Source organism: Serinus canaria, chromosome 4A (assembly GCF_022539315.1).
Source record: "Serinus canaria isolate serCan28SL12 chromosome 4A, serCan2020, whole genome shotgun sequence".
Lineage (NCBI taxonomy): Eukaryota > Metazoa > Chordata > Aves > Passeriformes > Fringillidae > Serinus > Serinus canaria.
In genome coordinates, this window is record NC_066318.1 from 5,447,944 (window position 1) to 5,474,851 (window position 26,908).

The 26,908-nt window shown below is 54.6% G+C and overlaps 1 protein-coding gene across 1 annotated transcript in view; it reads left to right on the forward strand.

Annotated features, from left to right (window-relative positions):
- EFNB1 (ephrin B1) overlaps positions 1-26,142 on the forward strand; it is a 48,484-nt gene extending 22,342 nt beyond the window's left edge. The window contains exons 2-5 of the mRNA XM_050974571.1: positions 6,125-6,402; positions 19,545-19,637; positions 20,558-20,686; positions 21,641-26,142. Coding sequence (XP_050830528.1) covers positions 6,125-6,402; positions 19,545-19,637; positions 20,558-20,686; positions 21,641-22,029 — 889 coding nt within the window. The 3' untranslated portion in view covers positions 22,030-26,142. The remainder of the gene's footprint in view (positions 1-6,124; positions 6,403-19,544; positions 19,638-20,557; positions 20,687-21,640) is intronic.
- The last annotated feature ends 766 nt before the right edge of the window (positions 26,143-26,908 follow it).

Here is a 26,908-nt window from a genome sequence, read left to right on the forward strand (position 1 = left end):
ACGAGAAGGGCCTTTTGTCTTTGGGAGGGTTGAATGGGCCTCATTAAACCCGAGATGAGGAAAAAAAAAGGGCCTTAGAGTGTATCTGGGAGGGGGACTGGATGGGATGGTCCCGGGGGGGCTCAGCAGAGGCTGATCCCTCTCCCAGGGATCGTGAGGAGCTGGAGGGGCTGGAAGGTGAAAAATATCTCCTTGAACAGCAGAGACCAAAGGAGCGGAGGAGATATGAGCTGCTTTCAGATACCTGGAATCGCTGGCTCTGTGTGGCCACCTCGGCTCCAAAAGGATAGAGCAGAAATAGAAGAGGGCTGCTGAAGGGCAAGGAAAATAATTATCCATAGATTAGCAGGGGGAAAAAAGATGGCAGGCTCTTCTAAAGGAGACTAATAATAGAGGAGCACATGAAAGGAGTGGGATCTGAGAGCGTGGGGGTTCGTGAGCTCCTATTTACCCTCTTGTGGTGATGAGCATTGCCATGGACGAGTGAGAAGGCGACAGATACAGAGGGAGGAACCTTTTCATTCCACTTGTAATTAACTTTCTTCCACAGAGTATCTTTGTTCCCAAGAGCTGAATGGGAGTCAAACAGGAGAAAGGGGCTGTGCCTTTGTGTACTGGCACCACTTTGGGGAGGGGCTGTGGATGTTGGTGGTGTGCTGGGATCAGGTGGGCCTTTGGGATTAGGTGTTAATTCCTCTGGTTTGATTGTCCTCCACTCTGGAGAGGTGAAGTGAGGGTGGGGGCTGCTCTGTCTCACTGATACCTCCTGGTGTCAGCAGGAGAACCTGTCCCTGTGACGGGGTGACTGATGTTCTCAGCTCAAGCTCCCTGAAGACCATGTGGTTGTTCCTGTCTGGTAATGCTGTTTGACTTGTGACATCCCGCTTCACCTAAGTTAGGTTCCAGTTTTTACTACTGGCCTCTCAATTATCTTTTTTGGTGAAAATACAGATTTAGGCAAGGGCAGAGGTGGCTGGGTGTCACCAAGGGAGCTTTGGACGAGCTGTGCAGGGACCCTGCAATGGCAGGAGTGTGATGTGGCTCTGTGACATCGAGGTCTGGAAAACAGCTCTGGGAACAGAACTGATTATTCTGGCTGGTGGCAGAGAGTTCCCAGTGCCTGGGCATGGCAGCTGTGTCTCAGGGAAGCTTGAACGAGTGAGGCAGAGAGGGCAGGATTGGATCTGTGTGGCTGGGCACCACCAAATCGCAGGGTTCAGGAGTGTTTTTCAGGATCCCACACCCAGTTTGAACACGGAGCTTTGGCTTCTTTACTGGGCCCTTTCCCATCCCTTCCTTGAGGAGATTCCCGGTGGGTGGGAGCTGTGATCCGTCTGGAAGGACTCGCATGCTCTGTTGGTGTGGAGAGCTGGGCCCATGGGGCTTCAGCTGCCCAGACATCAGGAAAACCTCCCAGCTCCTGCAGGTCTCGCTTTGCCAGGCACTGTCAGCCTTCCCTGCTAGACGTACGCGTCCTCCATGTAAGATCCAGTTATTTTTGGATTTCTTTGAAGCAAACAGCATTTAGCATATGTCATCTTATATGTATGTCAGCATCAGCGTTAGAACATCTTCTCCAAGGAGAAGGTTCTTGGGAAATGTTCTGTTTCTGCCAAGCCTGAAATCAGGTTTCAGGGGCATTGTCTGCTGTGGACATGGGGAAAGGTGATGCTGCCCCAGAGATTTCGTGGTTGATGTGGTTCAAGGAATGCCTGGATCCAGGGGGAGAGCAGTTGGAAAATATGTCAACCTATTATTTTAAAAAAATTGTATTTTTTTAAGCCTTTTTTTGGTCTTCGTAACAAAGAGCCGAAAGACTGTTGGATTTTAAGGTTCCAGATGACTTATCTGCAGGACACTTGCGTCTGCAGGATTGCTGGGAATGTGTTGGCTCATCCATCTCTCCTCCATGTGTGCCCACATGGAGGAGAGGTGCCTGCATGGTAGCGGGGTGTGGAGGAGTGGGATATCATTCCCAGTATAACTCCTGATCATGTTCTGGCCAAACAGAACAAGATCAGGAGTTATTCTGGTTATAAACCAAGTTATACTTGTTTTTCCTCCTTAGCTCGTGTTCTTCCTCCTGTCCCAGCAAACCCTCTCTAGGATGCCTGTGACACTGGGCCCTGGCTGAGTCCATGGCTTTTCCAGCATGTCCCACCTGTAACCCTCAGTCACTCCATCAGATCCTGTATTTTGGACCCCCAAGGGGAAGTGAGGGGGGCTCTGCAAGGGATTGGGGGCCCCACCAGTAGCCTCCCAACTCAGGGCACGGGAGAGGCTGCACTTTAATCCCATCTCCCTGCTCCGGCATCCCGGCATCCTGCTGCCAACAGAGCTCCCGTTGTTTACCCAACTCAGAGGAATCGGTTTACAAGGCTCACAAATCCCCTTTTCACCTTTCCCATCAGAAAACACCTCCTGAAACAATGAGGAAATTGGACGCTGCCACCTGATCGCTCCCAAGGAACCTGCGGGGCCAGGAGCTGGGGGCCTGCAGGCGCTGGGGATGGGGACGCCTGGCTGGGATGGCCGGGATGGTCCCCTCGCTCTGCAGGTGGGCAGCCACGGATGCCACCCAAAAATCACATCAGGGGCTTTAAGGGATGAAGCTGCCAGCCCTCTCCACCTGCTCAGCTGGCAAAAAAAAAAAACAAAAAACCACTTGTTTTAAGCTTTAGTGGCTATAGTTAATCATTCCCACCCCCTGGACACCAGGAGAAATGATGCTGGAATGTTACCTGTGAACTGGTGATGGTGCCAATCACAGGATCCCAGAATAATTTGGGTTGGAAGGAACCTTAAAGCTCATCCAGTTCCACCCCCTGCCGTAGACAGCACACCTTCCAGTATGCCAGGTTGCTCCAAGGCCTACTTAACTTGGCCTTGGACACTTCAGGGATGGGGCAGGAATAAAGCTGGACCCATTATCCTCTTCCTCCTGCATCGTGGGCAAGGTAGAGGAGGGTGATTCTTAATGCTGAGTGTTGTTTAAGCCTTAAGGCTGAGCTAAGTTGTAGTTTTTCCTTTTTTTTTTTTTTCCTTCCCACCTTAAAACAGGGAAATCAAGCTGTATTTTCCAGAGGAACAGCAGATTCCCCCTTCCCTCTCTGAAATTACAGTGGGTGCTCTGAGGGCATGATAAATTTCCCTATTAATTTAAGAGTTGCTCTGTTCACTCCTCCAGGTTAAGATAAATCTGAAGACATGTCCTTGTGAAGACAAGTCAAGAGTGTAATTCCTTTTTGTCTTCAACCATCCCTTGGAACTAAAATACCTTGTCTCCAGTACTGGCTGAAATCCTATGTTCAGGCAGCATGTGACAATTTTTGGACGTTTTTTCCCTCTCCTTTTCGTGTGATAAATGTTGCTTTTCACTGTGTATTTTAAAGGAGAATTTCCCAGAGAACCAGCCTCTGGCGTAGTGGGAGCTATTGTTGGTCTTCCCTAGGACGATCATCACAAGCTGTTCTTGGGACAAAGCAGAATTTTTTGGGGGAAATAAGGTCTCTGTGTGTGGTGGAAAGCTAGAAGAGCTGTGTGAGGGGTTTGAGATACATGCCTCAGGTTTATCTTCTCTCCTGTGCTGCCCAGGCTGTCATCTGGAAACCGCCCTGCTGTTAGAGAAGAGGGGAAATGGAGGAGAAAAAAATCAGGAAAATTGGAGGACAAAGGGAAAACAGTCTGTGTGCAGGTGGGGAACAGCAGTTGGAGGGAGCAGTGCAAAAGCTCCATGCACAGAGAAGTGGCTCTGTCTTGCTCCATGTTTGTGTGGATCTGGAAGATGTTGAGCTAATTCCCAGACAGCAGCTGTGTGCTTCTGGAGCTGAGACTGAGTGTTCATGGACAGAGGATTTGCCTCCTTGTTTTATCCTTACGTAAACCTAAGGTAGGCCTTGGTCCTGAAGTTCCTGAGATGAAGAGGTGCCAGCAGGATGTGGTACTGGGAGGTTCTCAGCTCCCTCGGTTGCTTCGTGGCCCCTCCCCTGCTTACAAATCCATTTGGCCTAATCCCAACAGGCTGGTGGCCCAGGGACCGGTTGGTTTGCAGGTGTTGGCCAAGGTTTTGGCCACAGAGGTGTGATAGGTCCTCCTGGTATGGAGATGAGGGTGGATAGGAGCCTTCTCCTCCTGCTCCGGCAGTGCAAGACATCTGCTTGACTTGTTTGTGGCTTCCTGTTTGGCATCTTCTGGGCAGGAGGGAGCTGGCAGGAGCTGGAGGAGGGAGCTTGAGTCACTCCAGAATCCTGTGCCAGGAAGCCTCTGACTCAGCCCAGCCGTGGAGAAAGGAGTGTGGGATCCAGCTGCCTCTCGGGGTGGGAACCCATGCAAGTGTTCACTTGCGCTGCGTGTCTGCGGCCGGGCGGGGAGGGAAGGACAGGGGCTGCTCCCGCCTCCTGCTCCCGCTCCGGCCTTGCGTCAGGGCTCTGGCCGTGGGTGGGGAAGCCTTTATCGCTCCCAAGCCTTTGGAAGTGCCTGCTGGCCACTGGCCAGGTGACCTACTTGGTAGTGTGAAGCAAAGCATGGCTCACCTGACGGCAGTGCCGGGATGCAGGCAGGCTCTGCATCCCACCTGCATCTCTAAAGACCCTTCAGGGAACAAGTTTCTCACTGTCTCCTGGTCACCATCTGCCTGAATCATGGCTTGTACAAAATTCCCTGCAACTTCACATGGCCAAGGTGCTGCTGTGCCACTGGTGCTGGGGTTGGGATGATCCCAGCTTCCCCATTGTGCTGCTTTGGGTACTACTGGAGCTGATGTGGAGTTGCAGCCAAGCAGGGAGGATGGACCTGTAACCCCTTCAAATCCAGCTCTGTGATTGGGTTTTGCCCGCCATCCCTGTGCTGTGCTCTGGGTGCCTGGGATGCTCCTCTGACCTGGCAAGCTGCAAGTGAGGTGCAGATGATGTCTGCATGTCTGCCCTGCTACTACAGCTGGCACTGAGCTCCAGAGCCTGTGCCAAGGGCACTTGGGGGTGCGTGGGTTTCGGCTCCGCCTGCCTGCTGCAGCCCAGCCTGTGGATCTGGTAGGCTCCTGCAGCCAAAGGCCTGCTGCTAGTTCCAGCTCTGTGGCTTCTTGCTAAGACTTGCATGGAGCCACAGAGCAGGTTGGTCTTGTGTGTTTGATCTTCCTTTCATGGAGCCTGCAGCTCCAGCCAGAGCAGCTGGCTGGGGGAGAAGGTATCTCAGCCCCATCCAATCTCTGGGGTGGGCTGGTGCAGGGATGGGCTGTGTCCGATGGCAGAAGGGGAAGCATGGCTGTGCAGCCTTGCCAAAGTGCTCACTTTGCGTTTGCCGTGCCCAAATTACGTGAGGGAGTTGCAGCAGAGATAACTCTGCAGGAAAATCCATTCCCACCTTATCTCCCATCAGGAACGCATTTAGTTGCCTACATCAAAGTAGATGATCTGCTGCTTCCCTCCTTGCTGCCCTAATCCTCTCCTTCACACTGAAAAAAAACCTAATCAGTGCCTTGCCCCACCATAACAAGATCCAAATGTTAATTATCAGCATCTTGCCTTCCTACCCTTCCCAATGCCCTGCCTTCCAGCCCCGAATAGCTTTCCTCCCTCCTTGCTCCTCTCCATCCGGTCCTCCCACGCTCCTGGGCACGCTGTTGAGCCTGGCTCAGTAGAAGTTGTCCTGCAGGATGCTTCCTTCCCTTCCATTTAAGGACAGGAATTCCTCAGGGAGCTGGGGCGTGGACGGGATCCCTCCCTTCACCCCATTGTCAGGACTTCTCCCTATGCCTAATTATTGCCTGTCCCTGCAGGAAGCTCCTTGCCTGGCCGTTGGGCAGAGCCGTGGCGTCTCCCAGCCCTTTGTGGGAAGACTCATTCCCAGTTGGATGCCAGGCTTGGGGCCGGGAAAAATGCCCACCCTTATCATGGCTGGCGAGTGGGACTGACCCAAGCCAGCCCTGATTTTGTCAGCAGGAGCCTGTGCTGGCTCCATGCACAGGCTGAGTTGGTGAGGGAAGATGAGAACTTGTTTTCGGTGTCATAACCTGTTTTACAGAGGGGGGGAGCAGCTGAAGCACAAAAATGGTGTCAGAGTGGGGTGGGCTGGGCTGGTATGGCCTCTGCTCCAGCATGTGGTAACCTCTTACCTTCCTCTTTTCCAGGTTCATGACTGGGAAGGGGCTGGTCATCTACCCAGAGATTGGGGATAAACTGGACATTATCTGCCCCAAGGCGGAGCCGTCCAAGCCTTACGAGTACTACAAGCTGTACCTGGTGAGGAAGGAGCAGGCGGATGCCTGCAGCACTGTCATGGACCCCAATGTGCTGGTGACATGCAACCGGCCTGAGCAGGAGATCCGCTTCACCATCAAGTTCCAGGAGTTCAGCCCCAACTACATGGGCCTGGAATTCAAGCGGCAGCAGGATTACTTCATCACATGTGAGTCGCCCTCCTCTTCCTCGCTGCCAGCCCTGGCTCGGGAGCGCTTGGGCGCCTGGAGAATGTCACCAGGCGCTTGTGTGTGACTTGGCCAGTGCAGAGAGCTGACACGGATGGAAAATATGTCCCGCTGGATGGGAGCAGGGGGAGGAATGTGTCACTGGCCGAGTGGGTCACCAGTCCCTATCTGGCTGCTGCGCTGTGTCCCCTGCCCTACTCATAGCTGGGAGCAGGAGCACATCCCCATCTGGGGTTGGCCCTGGAGTGCTGTCATGCCTGGAGTTTTTTTTTTTGCTGCCATCTTTGCTGGAAGTGTTGCAGGGTTTTGCTTTGGGACTGGGGAGAAAGAGGAATGATGATGCTTGTCTTTATTCCTGGGTGTTGCCTCCAAGAGCAGCAGCCCCAGCACGAGGAAGTGCTGGTGGTGTCCAGCGTGTGATATGATCAAAATGGCTGAAAAATTCTGTACACTTGCTTGTTCTGTTTGTGTCTTGGTGCACCATGGCATTTTATAAAGGGGAGAGAGAGGAGGCTGGAATTTTCTTGGACCCTGTGGTCTGTGCATGCAGGGGATTGCTGCACAGAAACGTATCCCCTTGTGCCTGCTCTGGTGTAGATGGAGGGGGATCTCAGCCATGTCTGGGCAGTGCTGCCAGCTCTCTCTTTGTCCCCTCCCCTCCTCCTCAGCCTGGCTGTCCCTGCCTGGCTGGGTGCACTGCAAAGGGCACGGTGGCCGCGGCTCAGCTCCCCTCGCTGTATGCTGTGGGCTCTGCGGCGAGCGGCTGGCACAGGGGTCACTGCCCGTGTGGGAGCGAGCTGCTGGCCGTGGGAGCCGTGTGTTCCCAGCTGGAAACAGGGTATTTTTAGCCTGGAATCTTTGGGAGGGGGAAGCAAGGCCACGGCGGGCAGTGGAGACGGGGTGGGGGCTGTGCTGTAGCGTGGTGCTGTAGTGAGGCTGCTGGTCTAGATCTCTGCAGTGAGCCTGTCTGGGGCTGTTGGAATCTTGCTGCAGAATAATTTGGGATAAACCTGATGAAGAGGAAGCAGCCGGGCCTGGCTCTGGCAGGTCAGCCTTGAGCCCTCATCACTTCTGTCATGGCAAACTTTGCTGGGTAGTAACAGAGGCTCGCAGCAGGCTCTGATACCTGTGTGGCCATGGAGATGCCAAAGTGGCTCCTGCATGGTCAGACAGGGAAGTTTCCCTAATAGGAGCGGTGACAGCAGGGACGACCTGGCACCACAACCTGCAGAGCCAGCTTGGCTCAGTGCTGGCAGCGACTGTGGGCTCTGCAGGACTGAGTCACTGTGGCAGGGCCAGGCTCTTCCAGAACAATGGTCACTGTCACTGTCCAGACATGGGGATGTCTGTCCTATGTCACTTGAGAGGCATCAGCTTTGAAGCCATTGTGGGCAGGACACCCTGGTTCCAGTCCAGATGTCCCAGATGGGCTGGGGATGCCAAAATCCCTGGCACAACTCCCATGTAGGCTCCCATCTCCCTTACCACAGCTGCACTAGCCTGGTGGCTCTGGGATGGCAAAGTTCAGCCCTTCTGCCATCCTTCAGATGATGGAAAGCTTGATTGAATATAATTTTTTTTTGCCCTGCAGTGGGCAAAAATTTGGGAAAGAAGCCAAAGTGCCAGGCTTGGGTCAGTGAAGCATCTTGAAGTACTTGGTCAGTGTTTGGGGGTCAAGTTCAAGCACTGACATGGTCATCAAGCTAATGAGGGCTGAAATTGGGGTCCTCTGAGCTACAGCCCTTGAGACTCTCAGGCTGCAAAGAGCGCTAAAAGACAAATAGGTTCCCCAAAACAAGCTCAGGAGGTGAGAAGAAGAAATATGGGATCTCTCTTATGGTAACCAAGTCCATCAGGAAGGTGGAGGCAGAAGGATTTACCAGCCTCTGAATTACCCAAATTTTAAGGAGCTGTTTTGCATTTCACACAAAAACTGAAGTGAAAATCAACCTCCCGGAGCTTTGGGAGGTGCTTTCACAAGCGGCTGCCAGTGCATTGCCGACTCCAAACACGGCTCCTGCGGGGCCCCCGCAGCTTTGAGCCGATGCCAGCTCCCCTCCAAGGCTGCCAGCACACCTGGGTCACTGCAGGTGACCGGCTCTGGCTCGCTGTGGATCCGACGGGACACGCAGCCGGGATTTTGCAAAGACAGCATGGCCCAGGTTGGGAAATCCCAGCTGTGTGTCCTGTTGGATGTTGGGCTGAGCCTTTTAAACTCATTTTTAAATACAAAATATATCCTATATATCCTCTTGTTCCCGGTTTTAGGCTGTATAGGGATGCAGTGAGCGGGGTTCTTGGAGCATCCCTGTGGGATGCCCCCCCCTCTCTTCAGGGGGCCGGCAGTGCCCTCTGCCCCTGCCTTGGACCGTTTCTGACTTTAATTTCTCTTGACTCCTCCAAGCTTTGATGCGAAACCCCTCGGAGCTGGGAGCTGCCAGCTGAACTTTGGCCTCTGGGTGGGCTGAGGATGCTCCTGTGATCTGGCCATACCCTCTGCTGTGCAGCCCCAGGAGTTCTTTCTGCCAAGAAATAAAATAGCCAAAAAAACAAAGTCAAAAGTCTCCTGAGCAGACCACCCACATGTTGTCTTTTTTTTTCCCCCCACCAATTTTTCTCCCCTCCCTTTCCCCAAGCTTTGCCTGGACACACAAAAGGGTTTTTTTCTCCCTTTTCATTTCTAAGCCGGGGAAGCAGCACTGAAGACAAGGGGAGTAGGGCGTGTGCCACTCATGCCCCACCTTCCCCTGCGGTTGGAAAACCTCCTCACCGGAGCTGGGGGGCTTCCCAGGGTCCCTCTATTCAGGACTGCTCCTTGCCATCGCTTTGGATATGCCAAGCCTTGTTTAGGGACACTTTTATCATGGAGGGACATGGCCCCAGCCCTCGGCTTAGCAATGAAAAGGCTTTTGAAAGCTGCTGTTCCCTGTCCCTGTCCTGTCTGGAGCCTCACGCTGACTCCCTCCACACCAGCACCAGGCTTTCCTTAAAAGCATCTTTGCTCCTGGGGATGAATAAGGAAAGGTGATGCTTATTCTTAAGGCTTTCCATAATGAACAAGATGCAGCAGCATCTGCATGCATGCCTACACTGGAGACAGAGGCTGGGGGGGGGGGGTGGCTTGTGGGCCTCCATCAGGACATGGGCACCATCCCCAGGATGAAGTGCTGAGAGGGTGAAGGAGATGGGAATTTGGGAATTGTGTGTTTTATGTCATGATGTGCTGTGGTTGCTTCCATCCCTGGGTCTCCTGGGTGTTTCCCTGCTTGCCTTTGGTGTCTTGGTGTGGTTACCTGTCCCCAGTGTCCTGTCCCCTCCCTTCAAAATACTTCCCACCGGAATAGCCTCCCCCCTGCCTGGTGCCTGCACTCCCGGGATGTCGTGGGCAGCTCCAGCCCCACCATGGCTTATCCAGCCCTGCAGGTTCAGCTCCCTCCACCTCCCCTCCTAATTCACTCCAGCTCCTAATTGCGTTTGCTGCTCTTCTTTGAACTTGCTCCAGTTTTACTATCTCTGGTAATGAGGTGCCTGGATAGAGATCCATTAATCCATGTGTCCTGGCAGCAGGGTGACGTGAGGAGGAGCTCCCGGAGTGGCTCCCTGCTATCCCAGAGCTCTGGATCAGAGAATCAAAGAATAGTTTGGATTAGAAGGAACTGTTAAATGTCACCTAGTCCATCCCTGGAATGTCCCATACCTGGAAGTGTTCAAGGCTGGGTTGGATAGGGCTTGGAACAAGCTGGTTTACTGGAAGGTGTCCCTTCTCATGGCAGGGGATGAGCTGAATGGACTCCCATACTTCCCAGCTCCTTCTCTGGATTTTGGAGCTGGTGGTGGTCCTGGCAGCCCCTCTGTTTTCAGTGGGGTGTAGAGACACAGGCAAACCTTGCTCAGCCTCGGGGTGCACTCCAGGCAGCTGTTTGCAGATGTGGTGGTGGTGGTGCTGAGATATTCTTCCAGGTGTTCTTCCTCAGTGTCCAACCTGTCCAATGAGCCTCTTTAAAGCACAGAGCCCTTGTTTGATGACAATGCTAAAGGAAAAGCAAGGTCCTAGTAGATGTTTCCTCATAAATCCGACGCATTTGCTGTTTACTGTGAGTCCTTAAGCCCTTCAATCCATTTTTGATGTAATAATGTCCGTAATCCAATCCAACACTTTTTGGCAGCGGGATGCAGTGAGAGCGGATCTATTACCCTGAGTGTTGTGTTAAAGCCCTTGTCTTGCATTTCTGTTTTTAGATGCAATTAGTCTTAACCTGGCAAGAGTTATTTGTTGTAAACCATTGCTGCTGCTGCGATGTGGCTTCGTCCCCAGGCCACGCTCTGTCAGCGTTTTCCTACAGCTCAGCATGAAGAAAGGGGTCACCTATACCCTGCCAGCTGCCAGGATCATCCTTCCTCCTCGGGAGCTTTTTTGGGACACGTTGCCATACTCGCTTTTCTGGCTGTGCTCCTCCAGCTTCCGTTGGTTTGGGAAGCCTTCAGCCTGTGCCAGTGCATGTGTGCAGAGCCACTCGTGCTTCTTCCTGCATTCCCTGGGATTTGATAATTCCCTCCCTGGTTCCTTGGGCTGGGGGCTGTGCCAGGGGGGGCTTTGTCAGCCTGCCAGCTCTTTGCTGATGCCATTTGAATGTGGCCACTTTCATGTGCTCCTCATGCTCCTTCCCACAACTTGTTTGGTGGAGGGGAGTTGAAAGCCCAAGGGCCGTTTGATGCCATGATGGGAGCTGTGAACTTCGCTGATAAAACTCCAATTAAGCGGCTTCCTCATTCTTCACCCAAAGGGGCCCGGCTTGCAACACACCCGGGCCAGGCAGAGCCGGCCTGGTGGCATCCATCTGGTTTTGGGGCTTTACTCCTCCATCCCCATCCCACTGGGAGCCGCTGGCAGGGGATGGTGATGCTGCGTGGGAGCCGGTGGCTGGACACAAACGGCTCTAACGGTGTCCTGCTCCCGACTTCAAAGCCCGGGCCCTGGCCATGTCAAACCCAAATAATGGCCCTTAGACAACATGCGGTTCCTTGTCTTGCAGGCTTGTCTGAAGAGCGTGACCACAGTAAATGTGATTTTGTTGAGCCCTGTCCCTTAAGCCTCTGCCTCTTTTCTCTTCTCCTCCTCCCTCCTGACCTTTTCGGCTCAGCGCTGTCCCCGGACAGCCCCTGGCAGCTGATCTCATGGCTCAGCCTTTCATGGCCCTAATAGGGATGAAAAGCCCCCTCAGAAAGGGCCGGTGTCCCGGGCCCGGCCGGGAGGTAAATACCCCATGCTTTGATCTGCTCTGGGGCCAGGGGGGCCCTGCCTGCCACAAACCCCCAGCCAGGGGTCCCTGCCTGCCATAACCACCCACCCAGGGATCCCCATGCCCACTCATCTCCCTGGCTCTGCCTACATCTGCTCATCTCTCTGCCCAGCTCTGCCTACAGCCCTGGCACAGCAGAGGGCTCTGGACCTGGGCACTGGGTGCTGTCTGCCTGGGAAACTGGGCTGGCTGCATCCCAGGATCTTCTTCCCTAGGAGAAATGATTTGCAAGAGCATCTTTATCATTCTCATGACCCCTTTAATATTGTCACGACCCATTAGGAGAAAACAAAACATGTTTAACTCCTCAGTGCTCCTGAGCACTGAGGTGACAGTAGAGATGGCAGAGGTGATGGCAGTGAAGAGGTGACATCTCCCCCTGCATCACCTGCCTGATCCTGCTCTGCTGTGGTGGGAGACTCACACAAGAGCAGGTGTTTTGGTGCATACCATCTTCCCTTTCCTCACCCTGGCTCTTTCAGCCCCTGCTCCTCCTGCCATGTCTGCAGCAAATCCCAGGGCATCTCCTGGAGCTGCAGCTGCATGGATTGTGGTAAACATGGCTCTTCAGTGGTGGTCACCTCTGAGGACTTTCTCTGGGACACTAGAAGCAATTAAACTTGGCTGCTTCTGGATTAAATGTTGAGTAGGAGACTTAAGACAGAAAGAGTTTTCAGCTTGATGAGGAATTGAAACAAATCCTGGCATACTGGTGTGGCTGGGAAGCTGTGCATAGATAAGTGCAGGCAGCTACTTCCTTGATATATTTTTTTAAATAACCATAACATCAAGACCCTTTCCCTGAGCTTTTCTCCTGGGATCCCTATTGCAATCCACTGCTCCTGTAGTGCTGGGAAGAGGCTTTTTGGGTTCACTGCAGCTCCAGACTGGTGTGGAGGGGTCTGTAATGGTGGGTGCTGGGATGTGATGGTAGGTGCTGGGATGTGGTGGGGGTTGCTGTTGATGGTGGGTGCTGTCTATCAGACCAAGAGCTCACTGGGAGCTCCAGGAAGCACCATCACACTTGACCCTGAGACACCCCTGCAGGGTGCAGAGAGTCTGACATTAGTGAACTGTGGCATGCCCCCCTTTTTCATCTCTAATTTCTGGGGATCATCTGTGTCTATCCACCCTTCAGCCAGGCCAGCCCAGGTGGTGTGTGGCACCTTCAGCAGGTCACCTTTCTGGGGAGGATTGGAGTCATCCTCCACTCGAAGTCTCTTTGCCCCGGGATTGATGTTTTTTGCTGCTGCTGTGTAATTGCTGAGCTCTTTGATCTCACCTGGCAGCGTGGAGTGGGAGTTACACACCTCATGGAGAGGGGGCTGCAGGAGCAGTGGAATCTGGGGGTGGCTGCAGTGGGATCAGCTCTAATTTGGGGGTATAGAGCCCCCTTCCTCCATCCATTACTCAGCGAGGAGGCAAATCCTTGTCTGGAGAGTCAGTGGTTTATGTGGCATATATTGGAAATTTCCAAACCCTGTAACTCAGAGTGTTGCTGGATACTATTTGGTCCATGCACTGGTGTCTGCATGGAGCAGACCAGCTCCTGAGGTCTTGCCATGCAATCCCCATGGATCATCTCCTGCTCCAGTTATTGTGGGGTACAGCACTGGAAGCCACAGGTGATCCTACTCTGAGTTAGGCTCTGGTGGGTGCATAGCCACAGTGGGAGCAGTGCCTGGGCTGCCTCCTCTTGCAGGCAAGGACTTATTTGCAATTTTGGGCCAGGAGTTTCACCAATGTCACCTCCCCAGTTCCAGAAGTTCCTGGTGGTACAGGCAAAGTTTGCCTGTAATTGCCGTGGGGTTTTCTTCTGGCTGTCCCATAGCACCCAGAGCTGCTGTCCCTCCCCACTGCCTGGCAACTCCTGGGCTTCCTGAGCTCTCCCAGGCTCCTGGAGCTTCCAGAAGATCTGCACATGAATCTGTCCCTCTCACAGCCTCTCTGTCCCTGATCACTTGAAGTTTTCTCTGAGCCCCTGGGAGTGTGGATGGAGCATGAGCTTAGGTGGGCAGCTGGCATCGGCCTTGCAGCTGGGGGATGGCACTGTCTGTCTCCATACGCTTCTCAAAGGATTTTTCAGTCATCTCCCAGAGGTTTTGCTACCTAACAGGAGAGATTTACACCCTGTTAAAAGGCAGTAAGTGGTTTCCTCCCCTCCTGCTCCCAGCGGGGCCCACAAATGACTCTGGCAGAGCATCAGGTGGGGAATTATGTGGCATTTTCATCCTGACCTGTCTCCAGTTGCTTGGGGTGACCACAGAGACTGAACAAATCACCTTCCTCTCCCAGTGATGTGCTCTTTCTTTGGAAAGGATGGACAGACCTGAAGACAAAGGGTTTATTTAGGGCTGTGGTCCTCCTGAGCTGAGCAGGAAGCAGGATGGACACAGTTTCCACAGCTCATCCACACGGACAGTGTTGATGATAAAGGCCTTGAGTGCGTCACCAAGCTGTGGTCCTGCAGCCAAGATGTGCTTTCCAGTCTGGATGAGGTTCCCTGCAATCCACAGTGACTCTTAATTATGACACTAATTAGGGCTGGTTATAATTTTCCACCAGAAAGCTGTTTTAATGGGAAATTAACTTTTCACTTAAGCATTACTCGGGTTAAAGTGTCTTTTTCTAGTGGATACTTCAGTGTTTGCCTGTTCTCCCTTTGCCCCAGGAAGGAGTGGGAGAGAGTGGAACTGTAGGTGGTGAGGATGAGTGTGGTGGGTGGTGTCCTCCCTTCTTCCAGCTCTAACTGTGTGTGTTCCTCTCTCTGTAAGAAATGGGGTTAATTTAATTTGATTTTGGGGGTGCTGACCCTGGCCACGGAAAGCCTGACCCTTTTGCTCCAGCCAAACCCCATGTGATGGTTTTCATTCCTCTTTCCAGTAGTGCATTTGAACTGGGGATTTTCCTGTTTGCTGGAGCAGGGAGTGTGGGGTGGGATGGCCAGATTCCCAGTTGCTGCAGAGACAGGCTCCTCACCTGCCCTGTACAGCTGTGAGGAGGGACACAGCAATCCCAGTTGGCTTCATGGCATGGGCCTGGGCCTGGCAGCGCCCTGCTGGAAGGGAGGAGAGCAAAGGGGCCCTCCCGCGGTCAGCGGTGCCGCTGGAGCAGCCCCCAGGCCCTTCTCTCTCCATGCCGGGCCGTGTGGCTGGGGCAGCTCTGGAGCAGCTCTGGAGCTGGCAGGAGTGGCTGTGAAACCCAAGCCTTGCGCTCCTGGGCCGTGCAGGGACGGGACAGGGCTGGGCTGGCTCACACAGGCATTTCAGGGGCTGCAGGGCCCCTTCCCGGTGCAGCTGCCTCGGGAAGCCTGGGAGAAGGCTGGAAGGCGGCTGCCGGCCCTGCTGGCAGTGTGACAGCGTGGGGTGGGCTCTCTCCGCACAGCCCCTGCCCCGGCGCTGGCAACAGCTCCAGCCAATGTGCTGGAGCTCAGGAAAGGGGCTGGGGGATGTGTGCGGGGTGGGGACTCATGTCCACACAGTGGGGCTCCTAGGAAGTGACACCGATATTAATATTAATAGTACCAATAACGGGATGCCCTGAGCCGAGCTGCGTGGCCCTGATGCCTGGGAGGAGCAGGAGGAGGAGGAGGAGGAGGAGCAGGGGCTGTAACCAAGCCGTGCTCCCCAGAGGCCCCAGGGAGTTGATGTGCAATGGAGCAGGCGGGTGCCTCTGCTCTGTGACCTGGAAGTAGCTCCGTGTCCCCTGGGGTGCCAGCCCTGGTTGGAGTGCGGGGGAAGGAGCTCAGTGCCTGTGGTGGGTTGGGCTCCAGTGCAGGACCTCTGTGTTGGTACTGAGGGGGTGTAAAACAGCTTGAAAGATCTGGAGAGGAGAGGTGGCAGGAGCTGGGATTTTATTTGAATCTGCTTGTGGATTCCTGCAGTGTCCAAGCATGTCAGAGATTTGGGAAGTGCGACCCTCCTGGCGAAGTGAAAACCCTCCTGGCGACAGGGTGACCTGTGCCAGGAGGGTTTTCAGCCCAGGGGTGTCCAGGCTGGGCTCAGGCTGCTCTGCAAGCTGCCCCTCGCCCCCGTGGTCCTGGCAGGAGTGGGGTCAGGCTGTGGGGCACTGGTTGGATGCTGCCCCCTCTCCTGAAGTGATGGAAACATGAACCTTGTGTGGGTCTGGGGGTGAGGGGGTGCTGGGGATGGCGGCCGGGCTGCAGCCACGCCATGCCTGGCTGGGGCTAGAGCAGGGCTGAGCTGCACAGATGGAAGAGTGATTAAGAGCAATAAAAGGAAAGAGACTTGGATTCGCTACAGTCTCAGCACATTAATTGTGCTTTGGGGCCCAAATCATAACTCAGCCCTGCTAGAGGGAATCCAGCAGAGAAACCAAACATTTTGCTCTGGCCAAGGCTGACCATTTAAGAGACCCTTGCCTTCATCTCTTGCCAGGTATTACTTCCAGCATCTCCCATCTGCCAAAACCCAAGTTCTCCTTTGAAATATTTTTAGGGGAGGGAGAAAAGCTCTGGTGACACTGAGTGCTGGCGCTGGGGAGGCAGCAGGGACAGCACATGGCATTGCTGGCTTGGAGACGAGACCATGGGGGTTTTGGGGATCTCAGCCATCTGTCCCAGCTCCGTGGTGTGTATCACTGGGCTGGATGGGCGTGTGGGACTCCAGGAGTGGAGGTCCTGCCTGGATTCCATGGTGGCTGAGCATCTCCTCTAAATTGACAAGCAATTACATGGTTAATGGTATCACTGTTAAATCCTCATCACTCAGCAGCCCAGGGCTTAATGCTCCATTAGGGCAGAGGCATCTGATGGCTCTCTGGGCTGGGAGCAGCCTTTGGAAGTCACTGTCCAGAGGTTATTTTTGCTCTCCCAGTCCTACAGCCAACTTGCGAATCCATCCAAAATGGAATAAGGCAGGAAAATGCTCCTGTGTGCTCAGTGTTGCTGGGTCTGGCTGGACTGAGCCTTGCTGGTGTGGCATGGGGAGGTGACAGTGTTGTTTGAGACCTGCCATTTCCTATTCCATGGCTATTCCCAGCTCCCTGCCTGGCTTCCTTCGTTGTGTCACAGCTCTGTCTCCTGCTGCTGCCCTGCAGCTGCCTCTCTGCAGCTCGGGGCTCTCCCAGCTCTCCTGCTGCTGTGCCTGTGGATTTTATGTTTTCCTCTGTGGGTTGCTGACTCTGGATTCCATCGGCAGCTGAGGATTGGTGGTGTCACCATGGCTCACCCTAACCGTGGCAGTGAGTGGCACAGGTACCTGAGGAATCCATCAAGTGCCACCCAGATCCCAATCTGGATCCACTGGAGCTGGGCTGAGCTGAGCCTGGAGCCTTCTGCTGGAGCTTGTTCCACTGGGAAAGCAGGAAACAGAGCGGGAGGAGCAACTCTTCATCACTGAGCTTCACAGGGAAATGCACTGGAGGAGCCTTTCCCAATGGATCAGGAACCTGCTGCTCTCACATCACCCTGCCCTACATGTTCACATCAAACTCTCTGGACTCTGCACCATTTGGATGAATTTGGGGATTTAGGATTTTGACTTTTGGAAGCCCAACCAGCTGCATGGAGCATCCAGCTCTCTCTGGCCCATTGTGGATTTACACGAAATGTGGAGGCTCATGTCCTTGTTTCCAGAGGCCATTCCAAGACCATCACTGTGGGTTTACAAATGTTATTCCCTTTTTTTGTTCCCTCAAGCAACTGTTTCATTTTTCCACGTGGTTCCCTCTCAAAGCTTTCTCCCTTGTCTAGAACAAGAAGACACTTTGTGTCCAAGTGTGGGGTGGGAAGAAGGATGCTCAGCTGTGTCCCTTCGTCCATCCCTGTGGCTCCAGCTGCCCTCCCTGTGGCTCCAGCTGCTCCCTCTGTCCTCTTTGGACCTTTAACATTTTTGTTGTGTGTGGATGGAATGTCTTCATAATTATTTGAAGGAACTGCTGCCTTTGTGGGGTCTTCTGGTTTCCCCCACTTGAACCGTGCTTGCTTGTTGCCACATTTTGTTCTAATTAGTTAATTATTTATAAATCAGACCTCGTGAGGCCTCACAGGGACTGGTTTTTACAGACCGCTGCCTTTTCCCTCGATGCATCTCTTTGAGATGCAACAACCCATGGCATGGAGCTGGGAGGCTGGGAAGCAATTCAAGGAGCTGCTTCAGGGCTGTGAGCTGGGATGTACCTGCTGATTTCAACCCCAAACTGGCGCCTCTGGCCTGGGAGAGCTGGGCTGCTGAGCCTTCTGCTGGAGTTCACTCCTGATGTGTTTTTATGGGGAGTCTGAGCTCAGGTCCATCCTGTTTGGATTCCAGAGAACTCGTGCACGCTGTCGGGGGCGTTTCTCCACATTCCCAGGCATATGCGTGGGGCTTGGTGCTGACAGTGCTGCTATTGGAAGGGCTGCCAGCAGATCCCAGCTGGATGCACCATCCCAGCTGGATACACCATCCCAGCTGGATGCACGGCTCCATCCAGGGAGCCACTGGCAGGGGGGACCCTGCTGTGGGAGAGGTGATAACTCAGCAAATGGTCCAAGGACTTTCTGATTAGGAAAATAATTGCTGGGGTGTCAGGCAAGAGCCTTGATTGCACAGAGGTGTTTGGAAAGAGCTGATGGACTCAGAGCCTGCTTCCCGGTGGGATCCGGGTGTGCTTTCCAGTTTATCCTCCTGCTGGGTGCCTCACTGCTCTGTACTCCAGCCTTTTCTGGTCCCCTCACCAACACCCAGCAGGGTCCAATGGATTCATCCCAAATTTCTGTCAGTCGCCTGTCCTCTCAGACCTGCTTTTTTGCGGGATGGAGGCAGGAATTGGGCTGCACAGGGAACCTGAAACCTGGGGCTGAGCTTTGACTTGAGGCTCTGGGAGGTGTTGGCTGCATGGTGCTGGCCAAGTCCTGCCTTGTGTCTGGAAAACTAATCCCTGGACTCCATGATTCTTCATCACATTGCCTTCCCCAAGCTGTTGCTGAGCTCCTCCTGGGTTTCCCTGCTTCCCTGGGTGAATTGATCTCTGTGGTTATATTTGGTGGAGCACTGGGATGCTCTGTGTTTGCTGTGATGGAGGGAGGTGATGGGGTGAGAACCATCCTGGCACCTGGGCAGATCGGCTCCATGCCAGGCACAGCGGCCACATCCAGGGCCCTGGTGGGTTCAGAAACCAGTTTTTTGAGTCTGTTTAGCAGAGTCTGCCATTTAGGTGCTTAGTCCTGAAATCCTTGTGTTTGGGTTTATTCTCTCTTATGTCCCCCCTGCCCTAAGCCCTGCAATGGGCTGGAGGATGGGGGAATCTTCCCTGTGCTCCCATGGGATCCAAGGGCTGAAAACTCCGTGCCGGCTCCAGCGAAAAGTTAATGTGAATTTAAGTGACTTCTGCCCTGCAATTAGAGCCCCCGGAGTCCACTGGGGCTCTGAGTTTACATTCTTCACCGAGGCACAGGGTGTAATTAGAGATGTATAATTTAAACTGTGCATATGCAAGTGTTCCCATTCTGCACCAGGAGCAAAGGAAATTATCCAGGAATTAAAGGGGGGAGGAGGGGGCAGGCGTGGAGAATGGCTCACTTGTGTGGATGTGGCAGTGAGAGGAAGCTGCAGGGATCATGTCCTCACTGCTGCAGGCAGATTTGGAAGGGGCAGGAGCTGGGAATTCGGAAGGCTCTGGATTGGAGTGAGAAGATGTGGCTGTAATGGGGGATCAGGAGTGAATCCCTGGGGTCAGAGGTGCCAGGAGATAGCTGGGACCTGCTTGGCAGTGCCGTGGGAGAGTGAGGACCTGCACAGTAATGCCAGGGAACAACAGAGAGCTGCCCAGCAGTGCCCTTTCAGCTCATAGGAACCTGTCTAACATTTCCTCTTTTCTTGCAGCCACTTCCAATGGCACGCTGGATGGCCTGGAGAACCGGGAAGGAGGGGTCTGCCAGACACGCTCCATGAAGATTGTCATGAAAGTGGGGCAGGGTGAGTCCTCCAGTTCCCTGGGGTCTCCTGCTGCTCCTCTGGGGAATGGGGGAGTTCAAGATTCCGGGGAAACTGAGGCCAGGCCAGCTGCTCCTGGGAGCACTCTTGGGTTAGTTCAACAGAATTTCATTTTTAGGATCTTTCTTCCTGCCTTTTTTGTCCTGCCAACATGGCGCATGTGTGGAGCACTGGCATTGAAAGGGAGCGATTGTTCCCAGTTACCTAGTGGGCCATATCCCAGTGGGAAGTGACCTCGGCACAGGGACCCATGAGCCCTGCAAGTATCTCGGGGGTGCTGGCACAGGCAGTGCCCCTGTGACTTCCTGGGCATTCAAGGGGGGACTGTAGCTGGCCAGGCATCAGGGATTCGGCTTGGTGGCTCTCAGCTCTGGAGGCCACCAGGCTGTGGGGACTCTGGTGGCAGTGGGACAGCAGGGATATCAATAACGGACTCTTCTCCTGGAGCTCCTGCTCCCCACCACCTCCATCCCAAGCTGCTTCCCAGGCCCAGTGATGCCCCGGCCTCATTTCAGCCCCGACTCGGATGCGCAGCTCCCAATTCTGCTTTTCATTATTGTGTTTGCACATTGGGGCCAATATTTATAATAAACAGGCAAAGCTGTGCTGCAGCCTTGGCCTCCTGCCTGCCCTTCCCTTCCTTTCCTCCTGCTGCCTGAGCAAGAAACCTGTCCCAGCCCACGCACGGGAGCTCTGAAAACAGCAAACCAGGGAATTAGGGTGGGGACCTGCTTCCCACAACCCCTGGAGCAGCTCAGCCTTGCTCCGTTGCTCTCGGCATCTCCCAGTGCTCCTGTGCCCCATGGGAGTGGCTGACAACTGGGGGCACTTCTTTAGGGGCGAACAAGCTGCTGCCTTCCAGGCTGGACCAAGGCTTCTCATCCATCCCTCTCCTTTCCCAGATCCCAACGCGGTGATCCCAGAGCAGCTGACGACGAGTCGGCCGAGTAAGGAGTCGGATGACACAGTGAAGGTCGTCACGCAGAGCCCGCGCAGCAAAGTCCCGGCAGCAGAGGAGCCCGGCAAGCCAGGTGGGTATTCCAGGGATCCCCAGGAGAGGGATGGGGATCCTCTGCCTGCCACAGGCCCAATGAAGCACCTCCGAGTTAAACTTGTTGCTTGGATCCCAGGGATACGAGACTCTCTGGATCTGGGATCTGGATGGGTTTGCTTTAAGTGTTGTGCTCATCTCTGCTGTCCTGATGCTGTCTTTAGCCCAGGCTGCAGAGCAGCTCGTGTTTGTTTCCCCAGCTCCTGGCAGAGCTTGGCAGAGAAGTGCTGTTTCAGCACTCTTCCTCCTCCTCCTCCTCCCATGTGTTCCTTACAGCACATCTGAGAGGGCTTGGAGGAGGTGAGGTCCTTGGGTGTGAGAGCCCTTTGAAGGTGGTTTCCTGAGTTCCTGACCCCTCTGAGAGCAAAGTGGAATCAGATGAAGCTGGGAAGTTTTTCTTTTCTTCCTGCCTGGATCAGTCTCTGAGCACTGCCCCTGCAGGGGCTGCATCTGCCTCAGCCCAGGGGTCAGTAATTGGAGACTGGGGGGCTCTGTGTGTCAGAGCCCATGTTCACGAGGGCATCCTCATCTGCCATGGGGAGTGAAGGCTCCCCAGGTCTGGAATGGTGTCACCTGGACACACTCAACACTCTGCTCCATAAGCTGGGAGATGGGAAAGGGAGCAGTGGTGCAGGATGGGGAACAGGGCATGTGGTGCCCCCTCTGTGGATGCCTGGGGCTCCTGCCTGCCCTGCCCAGTCCTTCCCAGTAATGTGTGGGTCTGACTGGGGTGGGAAGGTGGGGAGCAAGTCGTGTCCCCTTGGAGGTGAGGGGCTCCCCTCCTTGGGAGCATGGCAGGAGAATGTGCTGAGTTTGGGGGTCAGAGAAGGGCTCTAATGAGCAACTCATCCCCCTGCTCCACAGGTGTGATCCATGCATGGACAGAGCACAAATCTGGCTGCCTCTCTGACCCCCTTCTCCCCTTGCCTTGCAGGCTCTGTCAACCAGGACGGCCAAGAGACCCAAGGTCCCAGCGATGGCTTCCTGAGCTCCAAGGTGGCCGTGTTTGCGGCCATTGGTGCCGGCTGCGTCATCTTCATCCTCATCATCATCTTCCTCGTTGTGCTCCTGATCAAGATCCGCAAGCGGCACCGGAAGCACACGCAGCAGCGAGCCGCAGCCTTGTCCCTTAGCACCTTGGCCAGCCCCAAATGCAGCGGGAACGCGGGCTCAGAGCCCAGCGACATCATCATCCCCTTACGGACTACAGAGAACAACTACTGCCCGCACTACGAGAAGGTGAGCGGGGACTACGGGCACCCCGTCTACATCGTGCAGGAGATGCCCCCGCAGAGCCCAGCCAACATTTACTACAAGGTGTGAGGAGCAGCTTGGGAACGGCCGATGCAGCAGCGCGGGAGCACCGGGCGCGGGGCTGGCGCCACAGGGAGGAAGCGAAACGTTCCCCCGCCCCGGCACGGCGCGGGCAGCGCCGGGAGCGGCGCCGGGGAGCAGAGGGCTCAACGCTCACGTGCTGATTCTCCCCTTTGTATTTAGTTTTGTAGTTCTCAGCTTTTGTAATCCCGAGACTTTGAGGGTGAGCCTTCAGCCTCCTCCTCTTCTTCTCCAGACTGTGGCCGGCCGTGGGGGGCGGGCACCGTGCCTTTCTGTGCTCGGGACACCGCTGGCAAACCCGGAGACTCCACCTACCCTTTGTGGTTTGGGATTTCCCCGCGTCACCCCTCCGGCCCTGTGGGAAGTGCCCGCCAGCGCCGCAGGGTCCCGGAGCCTGGAGCGATGCCGGAGCCTCAGTCCCAGGAGCAGCGAGTGCACAGGGGGATGAGGAGGAGGAGGAGGATGCTTTGCCATGGTGCCAAGATGCAGACAACTGTGCAGGGAGGAAGCTGGCAAACCCGATTTACTACTACTACTATTATTATTATTATTATAATTATTTTAATTTTTTTGTAACATTTTTATTTTTGTGAATTCCAAGCGGGACTCTGGCCCGCCACCTCTGGGCACACGCAATCACCTCCTTCCAGCACGTCATCCTGCCGGCCATGGGGCAGATCCCGCTCCCCCCACTGCCCCTGGAAACTTTTGTGTTCGTAGCTGTTGACTCTTGTTTTAGTCTCTTTATAAAAAGAAAGAAAGAAAAAAAAATTTCTATTTCCACCCTGTCTCAAGTGTTCAGTGCGCGAGGGGCTGGACACTGCTCCTGCCCACACTGAGCAGCCATGGCCTGGCAGCTCTTCCCAGCCCCTCTGGAGCATCCCACTGTGGAAAAAAGCCTTTGGCTTTCCATCAGGCTGGGGCTAAGTCTGCTGGAAGCAAAGTAAGGGGAGGCAGGGGGAAGCTGCAGCCCCCTGCCAAGCTGGGCATACTGCAGGTGGTTGTCCTTGGAAAGGAAAACTGGAAAACAAAGGTTCCTAACTTGCAGCTTGTGCCAGGAGTGTCAGGAGGAGGCTGGTGCTCGGGATTGGAAGCCCCCAAGAGGCTGGAGCACTAGGCTTGGCTTGGTTGGGAGCTGAGCCAAAGGCTTTTCCACCCTCCTGGTTTACCTGAAGAATCCAGTGCCCCTGGGTGGGAACTGCTCTGGGGACCAGCCCCACTGTGCCTGTTCCCTGCCCTGCTCCTGGTGCAGGAGCATTCCCTGTCCTGCCACCTCCCAGGTGTCCACAGCCCGGGCTCCCCTGCCCTCACCTTGCCCGTCTCCCGCCCAAAACTGGAAGGGGTTGAGCCTGTCTGGTGGGATCATTCCCAGCTTCCTCTTCCCTAGAGGAGCTGCCAGCACTGCAACTGATGCCAGTGAGCCCGGCAGGGCTGGCGGTGCCCTGGCACTGCCAGTCCTCGGGCTGTCCCCCCTTCCTTACTTTCTTTTCCTTCCAGCAGTAGCTGCTTTTGCTCAGGGAGCAGGAGTGGGGCGGGCGGGGCTGTTCCCACCTGGGCTGTTCCCGCCTGTCCCTAGGGCCCCGAATCCCGCGTTAGGAAGTGCCCAAAGAGCGAGGGAGCTGCTCTGCTAAAGTGCCTTGACAAGGAGCGGGCAGGGGCAGGGGCAGAGCAGGGACAGGGGCCTGTGGCCTGGGAGGATCTGGTGACTTGGGGGAACCCGGTGGCCCCAGGGGGATCTGATGGCCTGGCTGCTGTGCTGGAGTTTGGCCCTGAGCGGGATGGGAGCATCCTGTTGTGCACGTTGTTGGGTTTAGTGCAGGAATTTGGGCTGGAGCGGAGTGGGGTGTCTTGGCTCCCCTCCTGCCCTTGGCATGCAGAGGTGGTTCTGCTTCCAGGGCCCCAAACCAGCTGCTTCCCTTGGGAGAGATGCACCCCAGTGGGTGCTCCCTGCTGTTCCCCATCCCAGCACTGCTTCCCCCGTGTAGCACCTTCCATCCCTCTCTCCTCTGTGGGATCCACTGCCCATCCTAGCCTGGGAGCTGCCCCCACCAGGATCCCCATTCCCTGATGGGGAAATCCCAGAGAATTGTGTCTTAAAAAAATCCCTTTTCCCTTTTCCCTCTGCCAAACCTTAGCCTGTGTTTCCCCAGGTGGGAAGAGCCCTGGCTGGGTGGTGGTGGCAGTGGTGATGGTGACAGTGACAGTGGAATCCATTAGGAATAGTGACTGGAGTGGAGGGGGAAGTGAGGGGACGATGTAGTTTTGGTTTGGTTTTGGTGGAGAAGGGACAGAGTCTGGCCACAGGTTGTACCAGAAGTGATCTGACAGGGCTGATGGCTCTTTATGGTGGCTGTACCCAGCTGAGGTCTCCATCAGTCCCACTCCTGCTGCTGGGAACAGCTACAAAATCTTGTAAATATGTGAAGAAAGGGTGAAATCAGAACTCTTGGTTTTTGCTGAGCACCTCGGGCTGCTGGGTCCTGGATCAGAGTGTGTCCCTCGGGTTCTTTTCTTGGAAAGCATTGAAATTTGGTTGATTTTCCTTTTTTATTTTTTTTTTTTAATTTTTTTGTTTCCTCCCCCCCTCCTTTTGTTTGTGTAAATACTAGTCTTTTTTGGAAGAAATAATGTAAAGATGTTTTGTATAAACTCCGAATTATTTTCTGGTTGCTTTTTCTTAGAAAAACAAATGAGAACTTAAAAAAAAAAGATGAAAAAAAAAGAAATTTTAACCACAAGAACGGGTGTAAAACATTGTCATAGAGCTCAGCCCGGAGCCTGTGGGCTTTGCTGGAGTGTGGGAACTGCCGGGATCGGGACTGGGGACCTGCCCTCGATATAATGCAGGATCACATGGGCTCCAAGCAGAGAGTGAGGCAGGAATCTGGGATTCTATTCCATCCCAGAATCTGTGGCTCATTCCCAGTCAGTCCCAGAGCTCTGAGCCCTGTCCTGGCTACAGGCAGAGACTTGGGGACCACATGGTGATCTAAAGGGACATAAAATTTATCTGCTTTTTTATCTTTAACCAAAAAATCCCTGACTTGGGGATGCAGAACTCCATGCAACATCCTGAGATCCTATTCTGCTTTTCTGGGTCTGTGGAGCTGCTCCTGGTGCAGATCCCTTTCCCAGCTATCCCATTTTGTGTTTGCCTATTTTGGTTGCCAACTGCCAGCTTACCATGGCCCCATCTCTTCTTGGTGCCAGCGCTGGGATGGCTTCTCCTCAGCCATGGCCAGTGCAGAGTCCCTGCCCAGGGGTGGTGGCCTTGCCTGGAGCCATCTCTGGTGTCACATGGCACTTGTCATGGGCAGCTGGAAGGCATCAGGGAGCCCCCAGTTCTCCCAGTTGCTCCCAGGAGCTGGGCTGTGAACCTGCATTATATTGACAGAGGGTTTCTGGGAGGTTCCAGAGGTGCTGGAGCAGGGATGGACATCCCTCTCTCCATCCCGGCAGCGCCGCACCCCTGCACGTCCTTACCGCGCTCCCACATTTCAGAGCTGTGCCACCTCCACATCCCACAGCGTCACATCCGTGCCGTCCCTGTCCCGAGGGGCCTGGCCCCGCCATCAACCAGCTGGGACTGCCATTGCCCCACCCCTGTGCCACTGCCGGAGCAGCCGGGCTGACAGATTTTCCCTGTGCACCCTGCACTGCCCTTAGCTGAGGGGTGGATATGGAGCTGGAGCCCGGACGTGCTCCTGGTGTGGGGCACGCGAGATGGGGCTTGGGCCAAGCGGGAGTGGTTGGGCACCGTGCGGGGAACCGGGCACGGAGGGAACCAGGCCCCTCTGTGCTGGCACCTTCTCGGCTGCAGGGCACGTCCTGGCTCCGGCCTTGGCATCCCCATGCTGGTTGATCCTCCTCGGCTCCCGGTGGGGCTCCGGCAGTGCCGGGATCCCCTCAGCCGCGCTCCCGGCGCCGCAGATTTTTTTTCTTCGTGTCATGTTCCTGGTTTTGATTCCTTTCGCCTTCTCCCAGCTCTCCCGCCCAGTAGCATATCATCGGCATCGGTAACAGCTCTGTGGCAGCTGAACTCCATGGAGCCGTGATGGAACCTGATATATTGTTAAATAAAAGGGTTTTTTTCCTATGGAATCCTGGCGGTCTCCTGTGTGGTTTATTCTTGCCCTAGGTTTGAAACTGCATCCTGAGCTGAAGAGATCTGGAAAGAGTTGGCTAGGACAGATCCTCACCAGCAGATCCTGGAGGGATCTGGTGGGTTTGGTTTAGTCAGGAAAAATTCAGAGATTTTTGTCCAATATTTACAGCATGGACTTGGGATTGGATGAACTCATGGTTGGATATGGGTGGATATGGTTGGGCACTCCATGGATATGGTTCAACCTGGTGATCTTAAAGGTCTTTTCTAATCCAAATGATTTTGTGTTTCCATGGCTCAGTCGCTGCAGCTGGAGACTCCTGGGGGCCACTGGATTCCTCTCAGGCTTGAAGGGCTGCTCTTGTGCTCCGGAGCAGGCAGAGCCTATTGGGAGCACAGGATAGGGATGTCCCATTCCTGGCAGGAATGAGCCTGCTCCAGACAGGCGCAGGGAAATGGAGGAAGGGAAGGAGGCGACTCCTCCTCACCCTGGAGTTGCTTTAGGAGAGGATGGAGTCATGGAAGTTCCTCTCTGGTGCAAACCACACCTGCTCCATCCAGGTTGTCCTGTCAGGAATTGTGGATGCTGGATTCTGGGGTGACCACAGGGGTATGGGAGGGAATGGGTCTGGTTTATGGGTTCTTAACGTGGAACTGAGGCACCAACCAAGAGAGGCTGGGGAAAACTCATCCAGCCTGGAGGGGTGAGGTGAGCTGTGGAGATGGAACACAGCGGGATAGTTCAGAGCTGTTTGGGCTCAA